Raw genomic sequence first — 18137 nt, forward strand, 5'->3', positions numbered from 1 at the left:
GATTATAACAGCAATAGATTCGTTTTACTTATACTTTGGTTCATTTTTGTCAAAGTTGTCACTGTCTCAAAGAATTTTTTCCATATTTCATAATCAGTGTGTGTGTCATAGCAAGCGCGCTACGTGTGTGAGTGCAGCAGGGCGGCGCCATTGAGCTCAATTTGACCATGTCCCTCTTTGACGTTGATGTTGTTTGACACCACCACGCCTCCTCGCTTAGCAGCAAGCTAAGAGTGCGCGTGCGTGTGTGTGTGTGTGAGAGTGAGATGCCGCAAGTGCATGTCTGTGTGTCCATTTGTGTGTGTGAGTGTGTGTGGTTGTCCGCAGGTAAGCGCATCTGACGCCACAAATCACGAGACGGCGTTAACGAGTCTTGTTGATGGCAATTCATCGTTAGATATAGAACGCATGTTGATTATCATGTCATTCGCATATGCTAATCCTTTTTTTTTTTTTTTGCCCTGTGTGTGTTTGTGTGTGTGTGTTTGTATGTTGGGCTCGCCGCAAGTGTCGTACACTAAAAGGGCGTTGGAGGTTACGCATGTTTCCATACATGCCTAACAGCCCCAGGGCAGCAAAAGGGGGCAGGCGGTCATGCGTGTGCAGCCAACAAACACGCCCGCCATGTCTCACACATATAAAGATGGCCACCGCCGCCTGGGAAGAGAAATGCTGCAAAGCGTTTTTCTTGTCATGTTGTGTGCCCGGGATGACTTTTCTGATCCTGGCAACACACACAGAAGGCCAAACTCTTTCTGCCGGTGACCCCTATGGGGGAGATGGGGAGTTGTTGCCCAAGCCCAAGTCCCGCCCTTCCCTCGTATAAAAAGCTAAAAGCCAATCAGGACAATGTGTGCAACCGCGACACAAAAATGAAAACACGTGGACAATATAACGCGTTTTGACTTGGTCCTGCACTTTGTCTACTCATATAGCTGCAAGCCCCCCCCCACTCACCCACCCCACACACACACCTTCCTAGTGAGGGGGCCACAAAAAAGGTCACCTGACCGTCGTTACATGTGACGTGTCGGATTAAAAAGATTGCCCTGCAAACTGTTGTTTGCTTAACACCCATGTGATCAAATGTAATGATTGCAAAGCTATTAAATCATGTGTGTGTGTATATATATATTTCAATATATATATTTCAATATATATATACTGTATATTTCTATATGTATGTGTGTGTATGTATATAGATGTATATATATATATATGTGTGTGTGTGTGTATATATATATATATATGTGTGTATATATATATATATATATATATATAGATAGATAGATATATTTCAATATATATATATATATACTGTATATATCTATATGTATGTGTGTGTATGTATATAGATGTATATATGTGTGTGTGTGTATATATATATATAGATATCTATATATATATATATATTTCAATATATATATACTGTATATATCTATATGCATGTGTGTGTACTATATATCAATGTATATGTGTATATATGTGTGTGTGTGTGTGTGTATGTATGTATATAGATGTATATATAAGTGTGTGTGTGTGTGTATATACATAGATATATGTATATATATCTATATATATATATATTTCAATATATATATATACTGTATATATCTATATGTATGTGTGTGTACTATATATCAATGTATATGTGTATATATGCGTGGGTGTACGTATATAGATGTGTATATATATGTGTGTGTTATATATATATATATATATATATATATATAATATATATATATATATATATATATATATACAGGTGTGCATGTATACACACACACATATATAAATACATACATACATACATACCATATATATATATATATATATACATACATACATGTGTGTGTGTGTCTGTATAAGATAAGAAAACCTTTATTAGTCTCGCAATGAAGAAATTTCCAATTCACAGCAGCAACGTTATAAAAGGAAGAAGTATGTATGTGTATGTATACACACACACACACGCATAAAGCACCCAAAAAAAATGTTTGGGGCGCTCACACACTCGCACATGCACACACATGCGCGCGCAAGTGTGTTTTTACGGTCTAAATATTGACATGGTCATATACATGTACAGTATGTGATGCACATTTTGCGACATGTCCTGAGAAGGCGTGAGCGTGAGTTGATGCATGTTTGGGCACTCATATTAAGCATGTTTGCACAACAATGGCCGCGGCAGTTGATGTGCTGACAGACTCAAGTCTGCATGCGCACACACACACACACACACACATTTACACGTTTCCCTGTATGAAGGAACCCATGTGCTAATATAACAATTCTGAATGATGATCGTCTCTTTGGAGATGTCCACAGAGTAAATATTCGCCAATAAAACGGTGGCGTCCTTCTTGATCAATTCACATTCGCCGTTTTCGTCTCCATTTTCACACCAGCAGTCATTTTCATGAATGTCAAGCCCAACGTGTGCCCCCAAATTTTTTTGACCACATTCAGTCGACGGTTAGACCAAATAAATTTTGGGGTTTTGGCGCTTTCAAATCATTTTTGTGTCTGCTCCACAGCACACCATCTCTGCATTCTCCTCTTCGCAATTTGAAAGCGTCTCCTACCAGCGGTCGAAAAAAAGAAAACTCACTCGGATTTTTTTTTTTTTTTTTGCCTCGTTTATTTCCACAATTGAACGTTGACATTATTTTTTTACACTTTGATTTCCTTTACGCTTTACAGCATGTTGATTTGCTCTTTGGACATTTTGCAATTGACACATGGAAGAAAAAAAAAACATTTCGACCTCTCACGGTCACACACGCACACACACACACACAGACTTAATTTATGAAAATTAAATTGTGAATGAAATTCACCGTAAATGTGAGAAAGTATTTGCTTTAAATATCGCAAGTGTCCGAAGTGCGTCAAGTGTTCTTTTGCTGTCATCGCGGCCCACACGCTTGACGACGCCGACGCTGATTTTCCCCACGCACACACAAAATCGACAATTTTCCAACAATTCCGTTTCCTTTTCGACCGAGCGCCAGCGAGTTCATACATACATAAAAACACACAAATAGCGCGTGCGCTTGATTTGACGTACAATCATTTCATTTCTTTTAACTTGTAAAGTGAATTGCCAAAATGACGTTCGGTATGAATCAAAGCTCCAATTTAATAATCTCAAAAAAGATTGACACAGGGCCGTCGTATGGATCGTATTTTTTTTTTTCCTCCCCTCTAGATTTGTAATTTCATGACATGAAACATTTAATACAACAACAATAATAAGAAGAGTAAATTAATAGTCCTGTTTAGTAAGTTTTCACAATAGCAATTTTCAATTTCATGTCCAATTCATTTTTACTCTCTCGTTCAATCCTAATCACAAATATTGTTGTGCAAATATTTGCATTTTAAATTCCATCAACAAGCATCTCTTTTGAAAAAGGTCGATTTTTTTTTTTTTTTCTGACAGTCTGACATCACTTATGGAGTGAAAAAAAATGTTTTGTTTTTGTTTTTATACAGTTTCGGATGAATCCCGTATTTGTTCTGATTGAAAAGCAACAGCAGGGAGCCAAAGCCGAATTGGCACAGAAAGTCGTCACGCCATCACAACCCGAAGGATAAACTCGTCCAATCCCATTTTCTCCTCACAACGCGGTCGACAAAATTGCAAAGCTGGTCACTGCGCATTTTTATTTCTTTATTTTAATCATATTGAGCTCATTATTCAGTGTGCGTTTTGCTGTCTCGAGCGGTCAGAAGCAAATAATAAGGAGCAAAATTTGTGTTTTAATGAAGTGGAAAAAATGTCAAATCTCGTAGTTGACTGCGTTGTTTTGGTAGAAAACGTTGTAATCCTTCCACGACTTCTCGCTCACTCATTCCTCCCCGTTTTTTTTTTAAATTCATCACATGAAATTCGGCACTTTGATTGTTTAAAGCAACCCAGCAGCAGGAAGCCAAATCAAAAACCAAAGCTAATGCTCAGGCTAACGCTAAAGCTAAAGTGGGGGCATCCATCCAAAGCAGCCGACAAAAACTTGCCTTCAACTTGAAGCCAGCATCGGGCGCCAGAACCAGAACCGCCGGCCCAAGGCAGCAACAGCACGGTGGAGGGCGGAGTCACGTGGCATCGTCATGACAACCTTTTCCCGACCGCCATTTTGTCTGCTCAAAGTACTTTTTGGCCGTCGCGGCCACTTGCTCCGTCAAACACTTTTTCTCCGCCGCCTCGTACGGGAAAGCCTTCCTTCCGTCTGTCCGCCTGGTAGTGTGTCCGTGTGTGTGTGTGTGTGTGTGAGTGCGCTGATCTTTTTGTTCTTTTCATTTTTTTTTCCTCCCCACCTTTCACACACACACACACACACACACACACACACGCGTGCGCACACTGACCCCACTGTCTGCACTCCAGCCGCCATCTTGTTTCATTAAACCGTGTGTGTGTGGGGGGGCTGGGGGGGGTGTTTGTCTATTGTGTTGGGCCGTCGGGGGCGATTAGCACAGCTGCGATTCAGCCTAGGCGCCGCTTTTTCATTCGGCGAGCCATAGCCAGCAAAGTCGTCACAGTGCATGAAGAAAGTCACCCAAAAAAACAACAAAAAAAAACATAATTAAGAAAATTTTGTCTTTTTAAAAAAAAAAGTCAGAAGGAAGTTTTTATTTCAAAAATATATCATTTATAATTTGCGTGTGTGTGTCGTGATTGCCTGGCTTTGCAAATGTCTGCACGTGTGTTGCCGGGCAGACTTTATATGAAAAGTTTTCGTTTTGTCTGTTTGGTTTGCTTGTTTGTCGGTTGTTTTGTTCTTTGTTGTTGTTGTTTGTTGTGCTTGAGTTGAGCCGGTCTTGACTGATTGCTGCGCAGGATGGATTGACAGCTGTCACTGCGGCAACACAAGCCAGCAAAGACTTTCGTTGAAACTTTTTTTTGGGGGGGGGGGGGGCGTTGGCTAGAGGCAGTACGTTGTTCTCATTGTTTTGCACATCTGCCTTGCAGTCTACAGCTGCTGGGTTTGATTCTGGGGTCCAGTTCTCGTCTCTATATAAGACTAGGGACCGGTCCAGTGTTTTGCTTAAATTTGGTCAAACTTTAGTCCTGTGGCATCCCTCAAGGTTCTGTTTATGATCCCAAAACCTTCTGGAAAAACCTCTCCTTCAAAATCCAACCGTGTAGTTAGCAGCTAACCGCTAACAGGCTGTTGTGGGATGTGTGGGTGTGCGTGCACACAACTGGGATTCATGCTGCGCTCCGCTTGGAACTCAATCGAGCAATCAGCAACTTGAAGCAGGAGTCCAAAAGGGGAAGACAGGCGGCGGCAGGAAGTCATTGTGCCAGTCCAAATGGACCATCAAGGGGGAAGTCGTTTTATGCAAATGAGGCCGTCCATTTGAAAACATGTGCTTCTCATTCCAAATCGTCTGATGACCTCATCAAGGATCTCTTGCTAATGCTAATGTTTGCGCTAGGATCTTTGCTCCTCCAGGAGGACTCTCGGCATCAAACGATTTTTTTTTCCCTCCTCCTCCACACACTCACATCAACCCTGAAACGAAACGCGTCACAACCCGACACCTTAAAATGTTGACCCAACACTTGAACTAAGTTAGCATGTTCACTCGCGTAGCTAACACCGTACATGATAGCAGTTCTTATTTTCAGCACGTTTGTTGGCCGTAGGCACTTTAAACGGCAAGTCTTTGTTTTTTAGCACGTTTCTTTGAATGTTCTTTAGTTGAACTTGCTTCATAGCGTCTTATTTTCTGAGCAGACCTCAAATGAACCGTTGAATAGAATTGATTTGTTTGTTAGCTTGCTCACGAGCATAGCTCACACGAAACGTAGACGTACATTTGTGTTGAGCTCCTCCACTCCTGCCTGGTGCCTCAAGTCTTTTAAAAAAAAATTTTTAATAGGTCTGATTAGGATTGGATGGACGGCACTTTGTTTGCGGCTCTGGTTGTTTTTTTTTTTTTAAGTGCTCTATAAATGAAGCCGAGTTGAGTGCTGGCAATTGTTCAAAGGATTAGCTTGTGAGCTAGCATCAGTAGCCTGATGTGTTCACTGCTATAGCTAGCACGTGCCTATTAGCGCTTAGGCTTATCGGCACGTTTGTGTGCGTTTCGTACTTTTCCAGCTGAGTTCAAATGACATCTCGTCGCATTTTTAATGCATTTGTTTGAATATTTGTTGTGGCAGAATTTGTCCCGATAATCGGGTCCCAATATCTTGAATATTCCATGTGTTCAATATTCATCAGCAAAAAAATGTTCACGCGTGTGGGCGACTTGCCTTCGCCCCGAGTATGCTAAGTGCGACGTGAAACGGAATGTCGCTCATCAAAAAAAGCAGCCTCACTGACCGAAAAATTAAAAACAAACGCGCCCGACCCCGTGTCACATTTTGAATGAAAGACAGCAAGTCGTCTTTTTTTTTTTGCCCACTTGGACATTCGGTAACATATCAGGCTGTTCAAATTTAAGCATAGCAGCAGCCCCCAAAAACACAAAATGAGGCGGGGCTCAGGAGCGGACGAGCAGCCGCTGCAATTTGATCGAACGTCTCGAACGCATCCAGCAACGGCTCCATTTTGTTTTTTTTTGTTTTTTTTCCAGTTTGGAATTTCGCAGGAAGTCGCAGGCCTTCGTCATGTTTTTGAATGAATTATTATGAGCTGAGTTATTATCAGAAAGTGTCGCGAATGCGCTACAAAATGTCTGGCGGTCTTCTGGTGTGTCTGGGGTTGCGGGGGGGGGGTCTTATGAACCCCCCCCCACCCCCTCCCCAGCAACAGCGGGTGTCGGCGATCGCGCCGCCCGAGCGCCGGGATGATTGTCAAATGATTGTGGAAGCTGCGACCTGTTTGCTTAACCTCGTCACCCGCCCCCCGAGGAGAGGTCACGGAGGCCGCGTCCTCCTCTTCCTTCCTCTCCCTCCTCGGGCTCCTCTTCCTCCTTCCCCTTGTCCTGCGCTGGCTTCCCACGCCGTGTCGTTACCTCGATTACATCACACGTCATCAAGCACGGCCGGGGATTTATCTGGGCCGGCCCCGCTTCTGTTGCGCCAGATGTACGGTACGGCCCGCCCTCCTTGCGCGGTCTCGCCCGAAAGGTGCCCGTGTCGATTTTGAAGACGCCGTTACCGACTTGCGGCGCGCTAACGAGCGACGGGCAGACACATTGAAAATGAATCAATCAAAACACAGCATATATATATAATATATTTTTATAATTAAAAAAAAAAAAATTCGGGCTACTTGATACCAAAGAAAAATGCAAATGTTTCGTACTTCTGACACTTTAATTGACTCAAAAGTGATCCTTCTGTTGTTGCGAATGACAAGCAACTCATTTCAATCTGTTATTACATTATTATTACATTATATTTCAAAATAACAATTGACATGAACGTGTTCAAAGGTCAATGAAAGGAAGTCAGCTGTGTGTGTGTGCGTGTGTGTGTGTGTGTGTGTGTGTGTGTGTGTGTGAGAGACTTTGAAGGCAGCCTTTTTGTTGCGGCCTCTTCTTGAACAAGACAAAGCAGCGCTTTTTTTTTTCTCCTCCCTTGCGCGACTATAAAAGGCTTTCTTTTTTTTTTTTTTTTTTTTTTAATGAGCACTTTTAGTTTGACCCTTGACCTTCCCCATTAGCAATTAGCAGTCCCGCGCACGCTTCCTGCTCCGAGCCCATTGGCCGACGCGAACCGACGAGGGGGATGCCGATTGGCCAGGCCGCGGGACGCTCCGTTGTGATTGGCCGGTGCGTCGGCTTGTGGGCGGGGCCGTTTGCATTTGTCACTTCACCAAGTTTGCTTGTCCCGTGACTGCTCACTGACCAATCAGATCAATCTGTCCTCTCGAGTGTCTTTGCCTCCTTGCTGTTCTCTGTCCATTTTTTTTTTGTTCACTGCTTCTTCTTGTTTTTTCCTCCTGTCTGTCCCTCTTTTTTTTTTTTTTTGCCTTCTATCAATCAGTCTGCCTGCCTATCTCGTGTTCCTTCTGCTTGTCTCCCCTTTTTGTGTTCTTGTCTCCTTTCTCCTTGTCCTCGTACCCTTGTCTTGTCTGCCCGTGGTTTGGTCCCTTTCTCCGTGTTCTGGCTTTCTGAGCGTCTCCTCCCTTGCGCTCGTCTTTTCGGCTTTTCTTTCGGTTCGCCCGCCTTGGCGTCGTCGCTTGCTTCAAAGTCGCTCAAATAGGTCAAGTGAAATCCAGAAAAGAAGCCTTATTTGAGGGGGAAGGAACATCATCACGCTACGTCCCACCTGATTCTTTCCCATTCGAAAAAAAACCCCCAAAAAAACCAACAATGCACTTTTATTCTTCATATTCATATTCATATTTTATGTCAAGCAGGCTTGTCGGTATCTGCTGCCCGCTCACTTAGCTCCTTTCAAAAAAATGACATCATCGGTTCGATAAGCGACCTTGTCAACTAAGCGGGCGACAAAGTGACTTTTTCAAGGCAACCGCGTGGCTCCGAACTCGAACTCGCCATGTCGTTCTTTTCCTTGCCGTCCAAAGTGAAAGTTTGCCTTGGTTTTATTTCCGGGGGTGAAGGAGTGTCTCCTGTCTGCGATGCTGCCCTTTGACCTCGTGGGCCGTAAAGCTAAGATGCTTTTCTTTTGGGGGTGGGGGGGGGGTCTCCTCAACGGGCTCCTTTGAAGAAAGACGAGGAGCCCGTCAATCCCAGTTTAAGGACTTCCTGTTCGGGCGCAAAGGAAACAAAAGCAAGTCCAACGGAACGCCGACGTGCCTCGTCGTACCGAGTGGGGGAAAAAAAAGCCAAGATGGCGGCGCTCAGGGTTAATTGAAGCGGACGCGGCGGCAGCGATCCGTGCACGGCGATTAGCGTTGTCACGGAAGGCCGGCGAAGGGGGCACCGAGGACGCATGCGCGCCGGCGTCTCCGCCCAGGAAGGTCTCCGTGCGCCCCCCCGAACCCGACCCCGCCCGCCACGTTCGCACGCTCCACATTGCCTGGATCTTGCACGCGATCTTCGGCGACGGGCGGGGGGGAGACTCGCGAGCCGCCAATCAGCTCGACCAATCGGCCCGCCCTACCGAAGTCGGTCGGACTTTACGTTGTCCTCGTTCCCCCCCGCGCACCCCCCCATCTTCCCGACTTGTTCGTTCGGAAATCGCCGAGCGACGTTTAGAGCCTCGCGGCCGAAAAACAAACCGGCGGCTGTGACGAAATTCATCGACTGGCCAAGTCAAAAGTGCAAAGGCGGACTGGAAAACATGGCGCCGCTCGCCCTCCCATATTTTTTTTTTTCCTTCATCCTCTCCAGATTTCATTTGATTTACTTTCCACCCCCCCCCCCCCAACCCCCACCCCCTCTTCCGCCTATTTCAAAATGACATTTTTCAAAATGTGTTTGTTCAAAATGAAAAGATTTTTTTTTAAAGTCTGATGACACACACACGTGTGTGTGTGTGTGTTCTTATCCTTACACGTCAGCGAAATAGATAACAGAGGAGGAAGCGTCTCAAAAAAATTTGAGCGACATTTTTATAGCACTTACAAAATTTTATACATTTGAAAGGGAAGCTTTCTAGAGAATAGAAAAATTACGTTTATTTTACTGAGTGTGTGTGTGTGTGTGTGTGTGTGTGGAGAATAACAATCTTACTGATGTTTAAAAATTGTATTTATAGGATGGCTAAATTAGGCGAGGTTTTTTTGGTGTTTTTTTTTTTAATTTCTTGAACAACTCCGTATCGGTGACGCACAGAAGATCTCAGTCAGAATGAAAGCACATCAAATGCAAATTCCTTCTCATTTGCTTCTCGAGTGTTTGACATGGAAACGCTCGCATAGGAGCTGTGCTTGCACCCGCACATTTGCCATTCACTATCTCCCAATGTGATTCCCGCTTGCCCAATATTCAAGAACGAAAAATTTCAAGAAAGAAAATCTTTTTTTAAAATTTTTTTAATGGAATTTACAGAAAATTGCAATACACCGGAAAAAGTTTCTGCGTATCAAAAGTGCATTCACGTAATTAAAATTTAAAAAAAAAAAAAAAACGTACATGCGCAATTGAAATCAAAACGAATAATCAAATTTTGTCGTCTGTTGAATGCGGAGCTGATTGTCGCCGCCTTTTGAAATGAAAAAAAACAAAATCACGCGTAGCAACAGAGGTTTCGTCAACTTTTTTTTCATCAGTCGACGGGTCGCCGAAGTTTCTCGGGTGTGGAAAGGCACGCGCGCGACGGATGTCCGCCGCCGCGTATTTGAAAACCAAAATGCTTCCTTTCCTCGATCGCGCATCCGTTTTGCGCAGGGTCAAGGGTCACGTCCCACGAGCTGATTTTTGGGCGAGAGGCGCAGTCGAAGATGTCGGTGTTGTTTCTGCCGCTCAACTCATTTTGCACCATTAATAATATTGCCATTGAATTTTTATTATTATTTTTTATATCAAAGCAGCCTGTTTCCGGAAAATTCCGTCTAAGAATGGAGACATCTGACAAACTGCCCGTTGGAGTCAAAATGTTTGTCTCGAAAGTTATTTCCCACGTTTGTCATTTGCCATTGGGGGGCCAAGACGTCGACTGCGTTCCGGAAAGCAGGCCCGAGAATCGGTCACCCTTCCCAAAAAGTGGCCAGTTTTCACAAATTGAGGAGACGTTTGCGTTTCAAACTCCTCCCTCCCACATCGCAACGGCGCGAGAGCCCTCCGAGCGCGGGGCCGGCCGGGATTATCCCGCAGGAAGCGAACGGCGGACACCCGCCGAGCTTTTGATGAGTCGCGACGGGATTAAAGGAGGCCGGGTCACGGGCCCCGTCTGAAGCGCGCGTCGTCCTCCTCCGCTGCGTTTTCCGGCGTGGCCGCCCCTTCACCACTTCGGCAAAAATGTGGCGGCCAGGAACCATCTCGCTTCCGCGACAGCTCGACACTGGCGAATGACCTTCCGGCGCGCGGCTTGGAACCGTCCAAGAGAAATAAGTCCTGGTCGTGTAATCAGAACAACAGTTGCTTTGAAAAAAAAAGAAATTTTTATGTGAGCGCCGAGTCCGTGCAAAGTGACCAAAATGGCAAAAAAGCTGCAAGAGTCGTTGGCCCATCTATGACGTGAAATTGGATGACGTCTCGTTTCGTGACATTTGCCGCTGCGACATATTATGACGTTGAATGACATTGCACTCAAGCGCATTAAAAAAAAAAAAAAAAAAAAAAAGACATTTCCTTAGCATCACCCGATGTTGTTTTTGTGGCGTTTGCTTGCCAGATTCTTGAGCGGCTCAAAATTTTTCTTTCAAGTCGGCCTCGGATGACCTTTCAACTTCCTGGTCAATTTGTAAGAAGGTCGGGCTGCGGCTGAACTCTGAACTTTGACCCTCCCCAAAAACAACAACCCCCCCTTCTCCCCCGTCCCCCCCGCTTCTCTCCAAAGGTTCGTCGTCGATGACGACCTCGGCGGAAAAAACAGCAAGTTGGACGTTTTGCCTTTGAATTTTGGGCTTTCAATTGACTGGCCACCCCTTGTTGTCAATATGCCACCATGCCGTTGTTTGCCTGACATTGGCGACCAATCCATTGTCTGTCAAAATCTGCCCCAACAAATAAACAAAAGTCTCGCATGAGAGAGGCGCATTGAGCGCCTGTGTGTGTGTGAGTGTGTGTGTGAGTGACAGTGTGTAAACGGAAGCTCCCGCAGGGGACGGTGGCAGTCCAAACGTTGCCTTGCCATCACTTGTCAGGCCTGCAGGGCGGCGCCACATCGTCCTGACACGCAACATGTCAACCGGACGCCGCAAAATGGCGTCCTGCCCCCGTCCCGATGCCCACCGCCGGAGACTTGGCGCCCCCCCCCCCAAAAAAAACATTTGAAAAGAGTCGTGTGTGTAAAACGGTCGTCCATCTTACATCTCAAAAAATTGACACAAGTCAGTAATTTGCTCCAAAAAAAAATTGCAGAATGAACTTTTTATATCAAAGTGATTTAAATGCTGCCCGGAAAACTGAATGATGTTGTTTTGCTCTGAAAAAAAAAACAAAAACTTATTTTCATTCAAAATATTGTTCAACTCATTGTTTTGACAATCAGACGGAAATGTTTTGTTCCTTTTTCATCAGGTTTAGTTTGTCAGGAATTCCAAATGAGAAAATAATTGATCTGGAAAAGTCTCCAGTAAAAAAAAAAAAAAAAAAAAGTAAAACAAATCAAATAAAAACTGCAACACGAATACAAAATGTGAAATTTTGGTGAAATTTGAAGTCAGCAGAACAACGGCGACTGAAAGCAACGCCGACCAAACTAGCTAACAGGAAGTAGGCAACAGGAAGGGCACGTTGGGAAATCGACCCCAAGAGCGCACTGTTTCACTGCGACCGTTCGGAAACCGAGCGTCGTTGAAATGTGTTGGTGGGCTTTTGCGAGTTTTTAAAGACTCGAGTGCTTTACAGCGTACGCTGCGTTTGCAAAGGACCGGAAGGCACACACACACACACACACAATTTCCAAATGCACCCTCCCAAAAGAGACAAAATGAAGTCCTCCGTAAATGTTAGCTTGCTGCTCTCACACCTCAAGGACTTCTTCTCGACTTGAACTTTATTGCTTTCTCTCCTCTCCACTTTTTTTTTTCCGACTTTGCGTTTGATGAATGGAGCTCCTCGAAATAGCCGAGCTTCACGTCTCCTCCTACTTGGATGAGCCAACGTGTGCTGTCCTCTTTTTTTTTTCTTCTTGAGCCTCTTCCAAGTAAGCTCCATTTAGGAACTGCTTCTAATCACGTATAGCCGACATCAAGTCGCCCGCCGTCGTTGGCGAGTGGGAACCAGGCGACCTTTTCTGGCCCACTTCGACTAGCTTAGCGGAAGTAGGTAACTTTTTGCTAAAAAAAAAAATTGTGGGGGTGCATGGTGAAGAGAGTGGGCGTGGTCAAAGCCAGGGACTGCGACCGCTGCAACTCTTATGACTCTGACAAACAACTTTGTTCGAAAAGCCGCTTTTGTGCATGTGCGATGAGGCAAAGCTACCGTGAACAAAATGTTTCTCAACGCAGCCTCTCGTTATTGTGTTTTTTACAAGCAAAAATGCCCCCCCCCCCCACTTCGCTGCGATTTGTGACCACAGCAAATCTGGCACGAAAGCTCCTTTCCAATGGGAATCGGAAGCTGCGCACCCAAAAATGGCAGCCGGATTTCTTCCGGAAATGCTTCAGGCCCCCGTCGCGCATGCGCAAGCGAGCACTCGCGCTGGCCTACGTCAGGTCGGCCCGCTTCGACTAGCTAACTGCACTTAGCCTGCGTCAGCTAGCTTCTCCCTCCCCAAATTTGGGATACGATGCAGTCGAATCCATCTTTATTGATTATTGCGCTTTCACAAAAACGCCGCAACAAAGTGCTTGGCGAGCCTTTAAGAACATTGGGGGGGAAAAAAAAACAATTCATCGACTACAACAAAACTGGCGGGAGCGTTCCTGTCGAAAAAAAAAAAACATGCCCCAAACGCAGCAGACTCCAAAGCCAATGCATTCTAGATGCACAGAACAAAAGTACAGCAGCCAAATTGCACACAAAGACGCAAACAACCATTGCGATTGTTAAAAAAAGGAAAAAAAATCGGAGAATTCATCCGATTTTGTTTTTGTTAAATATTTGGGCTATTGTCATTTTTTTTGCTTTGCTCTTGCATTGTCGCTGCCCATAATAATGTTTGATTCCAAAACAATCAAATAACACACCACTTGTCAAAGCAATGTTTTCATTTGTTTTTGCTATTTACCAAAAAAAAAAAAAAATTGACACAAAAGAACAATAATATTAAATAAAATGTTGGACTAATTATTGCTTCCATTACATTCAACACATTTGGTCTTCATTTATTCATTTACTTATGGCCAGCATTATGCCATATATGAGGAGTAATTATTATCATTATTATTATTGCATATCATGCAAGGCAATTAAAAGTGCTTCTCTGAAAAGACGAGTTGAACGTTTTTGATCAATTAATTCCTCATTTCCATGTGCGGCAACAGTGAAAATTAATATGTCCCAAAAGTTGTGATGTACAACAAAAGGCCGGCAACTGTCAGGTTGAATCTTCACTAAATAGCATTTGATATTTTTATCATAAAATTTATTTATGACCATTGTGAGAATTAAAATAATAATACAACAAATAGTCAGGCAAACACACACACACACACACACACACACACACACACACACAGACACGATGTGCATGCACGACACTTCATTTGAAAGTAATTAGAAAAAAAGGTTTATTTTGATGTCATGGAATGAACGTTTTGAAACTAAATGTTTATGTGGAAATTTTTTGAAATGATCCTCTTGAAATATAATTTAATATTCTCGCACGCACAGCAATAAAAACCCTTCCAAAATTCTTCATACATAAATCAAAGGGGCAAAAAAAAAGCACATTATCAATTCGGCAACTGAGTTGTTCCTTTTTAATCAAGCTGAGTTTGTCCAGAGAGGGGAAAAAAAAACAAAAACAACAAATGAGACATGAAAAGAAAAAAAACGTCACAGAGCAAAATTAAGCCTAACCACAAAAAGTGCCAAGAAAAAAAAAAAATAATAATCTAAGATCGTGATGAGTTCCATTAGAGAAATCAAAAACATAGATCAACACTTTGTGCTTTTGACTTGCAGGATGTCATTTTGGAATTTCAGTTTCGCCCAAAATGTTGTGACCACATTAAGAAAAAAAAAAAGCATCATCGTCATAAGAAGCCAATTCAAAATTGTCGATGATTTGTTGTGCGTTCACTGGCCAACTCAAGCGTTTTGATTTTCTTCATTTCCACATCTTGGCTTGCAAAAGTTTCTGTGCAAACACGACCACAAACTTAGTCAGGAAAATGTCCCCTAAAATCACATCACATCACCCACAACTCGTCTGTTTGCTCTTCGGGGGGAGGATACATACAAGTTAATATAACATGACCAGTAGTTCAAGTGTAAAAAGAAGCAAAGCAAATAATTAACGTCCTCTTGATGCACATTTCATAACTAACAACTGCAAATTGAAAACAAAACATTTAAAAAAAACATGAAACTCTTCAAAAAAAGCAGACCATAAGCCGACCCTGTCGCGTTTCCATGGCAACGCAGCCATGTCAGGTCATGAGATGAGATTCTGTGTGTGTGTGTGTGTGTGTGTGTCTCAGGTAAAAAATAGTCAGTGATGAGTCGAAAATACGATATATATATAATATATATACACGCTGTATATTATATATAATATGTAGATGAATATATATGTATATATATACTGTGTGTGTATATATATATATATATATTCATATATAGATATAGAGATGTATATATGTACATTTTCTTTTTTTTTTTTTAGTTCAACTACCATCAGTGAACATGATCACACACACACACACACACACACACACACACACACGTGCGCTTTGCGTATTCCAGAAGAGAAACGAAGAGGATTTCTTTTGCTGAATTTCCCACACACGATGAATTTTGTTGTGAACTTATGAATTGTGTAAATTTAAATTATTATTATGATTATTATTAGCATTATTTGAGGCATATTGACCTGAGATTTCGACAAAAAGAAAGATGGTTCCTCTCTTTCAACCCCTGATTGTCTTCGCACATTTAAGGCTTACTTCTGAGTGTGATCATGAATAATAGTGTTGGGGGGAAAAAAACAAAAAAAAAAAAACAATTCCTGCCCCAAAATTGTCTGCTGCAAATCTTGTGAATAAATAATAAATGTTTGTCCGCATCATCATTACACGCACATTTGAGACGTTTTAAATTACAATAAATACAAAAGGTCCTCATAAATAAGAAAGACGTGGATATAAATATACTTTAGTGTTGTTTGTTGTTGTGCAAGCAACTTTGTCCCTTTTTTCTATGCCCCCGCCCCCGCAATAAAAAGTTCCAGATCAATCACTGGAGGGCACAACCCGACTTCCTTGTCGCATATACTTTGAAATATAGGTTTATCTCTTCTTCTTTTGTGTCGCTCTGCTTCGGCCTCCGCAGGCGGTGAACAAAACGAGTGAGGAAGGATGAGCTTCGCCTTTCAGTTTAGGAAAGCGTTGGGGGCGACCCTCTTCTGGTGGCCCAGCACGCCGGGGAAGGCCGCCGCCGCCGCCGACACGCCGGACTGCGAGAAGGCCGCCGCCGCCGCCGAGCTGCTCCTCAGCGAGTCCGACAACAGCGGGTGAGAGGGCGGGTGCGGGGGCGGGGGGCTGCCGCCGCCGCCGCCGCTCGCCAGCGCTCCGAAGCCGGCGGCGCCTTGCTGTAAGTGCGGCGGCGGGCCCTGCTGGCTCCCGGATGAGACGAAGTAGCCGGCCGCCGCCGCCGGAGCCTGCGCCGACAGCAGGCCGACGCCGTACGAGTTGGTCAGGCCGCCCTGCAGCACCGTGCGGCTCAGGTCCCCGTTGGCCAACTGCTCGACGCACGGCAGCAGCGACCCGTAACCGGCCGCCTGGCCGAGGAAGCCCGCGGACGAGGCTCCGTTGTAATGCGGGTGCGGGTGCGAGTGCGGGTGCGGGTGCGGGTGGTGCAGGGAGAGGAAGGGCGAGATCTGCCAGTAGAGCGGGTTGGACGGCCGCTCGTTGACGCCGACGCCGCCCAGGCCGAGCGGGGCGAAGCGCAGGCCGCGCTTGATGGCCAGCTTGCCGCGCGACGTGGCCGAGCGCCGGCGCAGCTTGCCCGTGGTGCCGCCGATGAAGACGTCGTCGCTGCTGGGGTCCAGCATCCAGTAGTTGCCCTTGCCCGGGTCGTCGTAGTGCCGCGGCACCTTGACGAAGCACTTGTTGAGCGACAGGTTGTGGCGGATGGAGTTCTGCCAGCCCTGCTTGTGCTCGCGGTAGAAGGGGAAGTTCTTCATGATGAACTCGTAGATGCCGTTGAGCGTCAGCCGCTTCTCGGGGCTCTGGCGGATGGCCATCATGATCAGCGCGTTGTACGAGAACGGCGGCTTGTCGTACTTGCCGTTCTTGGCCGCCGACGACGGGCCGCCGCCGCCGCCGCCGCCGCCCTCGCCCTCCTGCTCCGTCGCCTCGCCGCCCTCCCGCAGCGCCTTGTCCGGCTCCGAGCTCCCCGCCCCCACCCCCGCCCCCGCCGGACCCTGCGGCGACCTCTCCGCGTCCGACCCCGGGGAAAGAGGCTCGTGCAGCGGCGTGCCGGAAGCGCAAGAGTCGCCGCGGGCTTCGCACTTCGTGGACGGCAGCAGGAGGCTTTTGATGCTGAACGACGACGAACATCGCACCGGCTCCTTGGCCTCCTCCATGCCGCCCCCCTCCCCCAAATGGGACAAACAAAAACAAACAAAAACTTTGCCGCGCGAGGCGAGCCGCGCGAGCCCGCTTCTACGCACCACCACCACCGCCGCCACAACAAAAGTGTCGTCCCGTCCCGTCCCGTCCCGTCCTTTGCTGTCCTGGCGGGAAACTACTGAGTGACAGCCACGGGAGAAAGGCGCGCGACCGGATGAGAGAAAAAAAACGGGGGGAGAGAGAGAGAGAGAGAGAAAGAGAGAGAGCGCGCGCGAGAGACGGAGAGAAACGAGTAATTAAGGAGGAGCTTCAGCAACAACTTCTCTTTTCTTCTTTTGCTTTTTCTTCTTCCGTGCGTCTCCTGGCGCGCGCACCCCCCTAGAGAGTCCACCGTGCGTGACGTCGACGGGGCCGCCGCGCTCCTGCGTAAAGCGCGTGCACGGCGGCCGGCTTTGTTTTCTCAAGCACAATCATCATGTGGGCAAACACCGCGCGTGCACGACCCCGGTGTGCGCTCATGCGTGTGTTTGGGTGGGGTGGGGGCAACACGCAAGCGCGGCGCGCAAACATCACACACGTACACGGGGGGGGGGGGATGCGCGGTCGATGCTGGGAAGTTGGCGCCTCTCTTTGGCAGAAGCTGGTACTGCACATCATTGGCGTGAGCACGTTGACGCTCAACAATCCCCCCCCCCCCCACTTCCCTCCTTATGAATTCAAAACAGATGTTTTTGGTCCCACATACACTGACCCCCCCCCCCACACTATATTTCATACGTTATTTTTTTATTGACCGTATCTCTCACTATCGCCCATATTTTTTTCATGACGCAATTTGTAAATTGAGTCCGCCCAAAATTGTATGACGTTTTTTTTTTCTCCCCCCCCCCTCCCCCTTATGTCAGTTGTACCGAGCGC

At 45.7% G+C, this 18137-nt stretch overlaps 1 protein-coding gene across 1 annotated transcript; it reads right to left on the reverse strand.

Moving 5' to 3' along the window:
- Positions 1-15857: 15857 nt before the first annotated feature.
- LOC127610784 (forkhead box protein G1-like) lies at positions 15858-17538 on the reverse strand. The gene has a single exon (XM_052081225.1). It carries the CDS (start codon positions 17231-17233, stop codon positions 16019-16021), a length of 1215 nt encoding a protein of 404 aa, XP_051937185.1. The 5' UTR covers positions 17234-17538; the 3' UTR covers positions 15858-16018.
- Positions 17539-18137: the final 599 nt, after the last annotated feature.

The sequence above is a fragment of the Hippocampus zosterae genome, chromosome 11, assembly GCF_025434085.1.
Source record: "Hippocampus zosterae strain Florida chromosome 11, ASM2543408v3, whole genome shotgun sequence".
NCBI classification, from domain to species: Eukaryota; Metazoa; Chordata; class Actinopteri; order Syngnathiformes; family Syngnathidae; genus Hippocampus; species Hippocampus zosterae.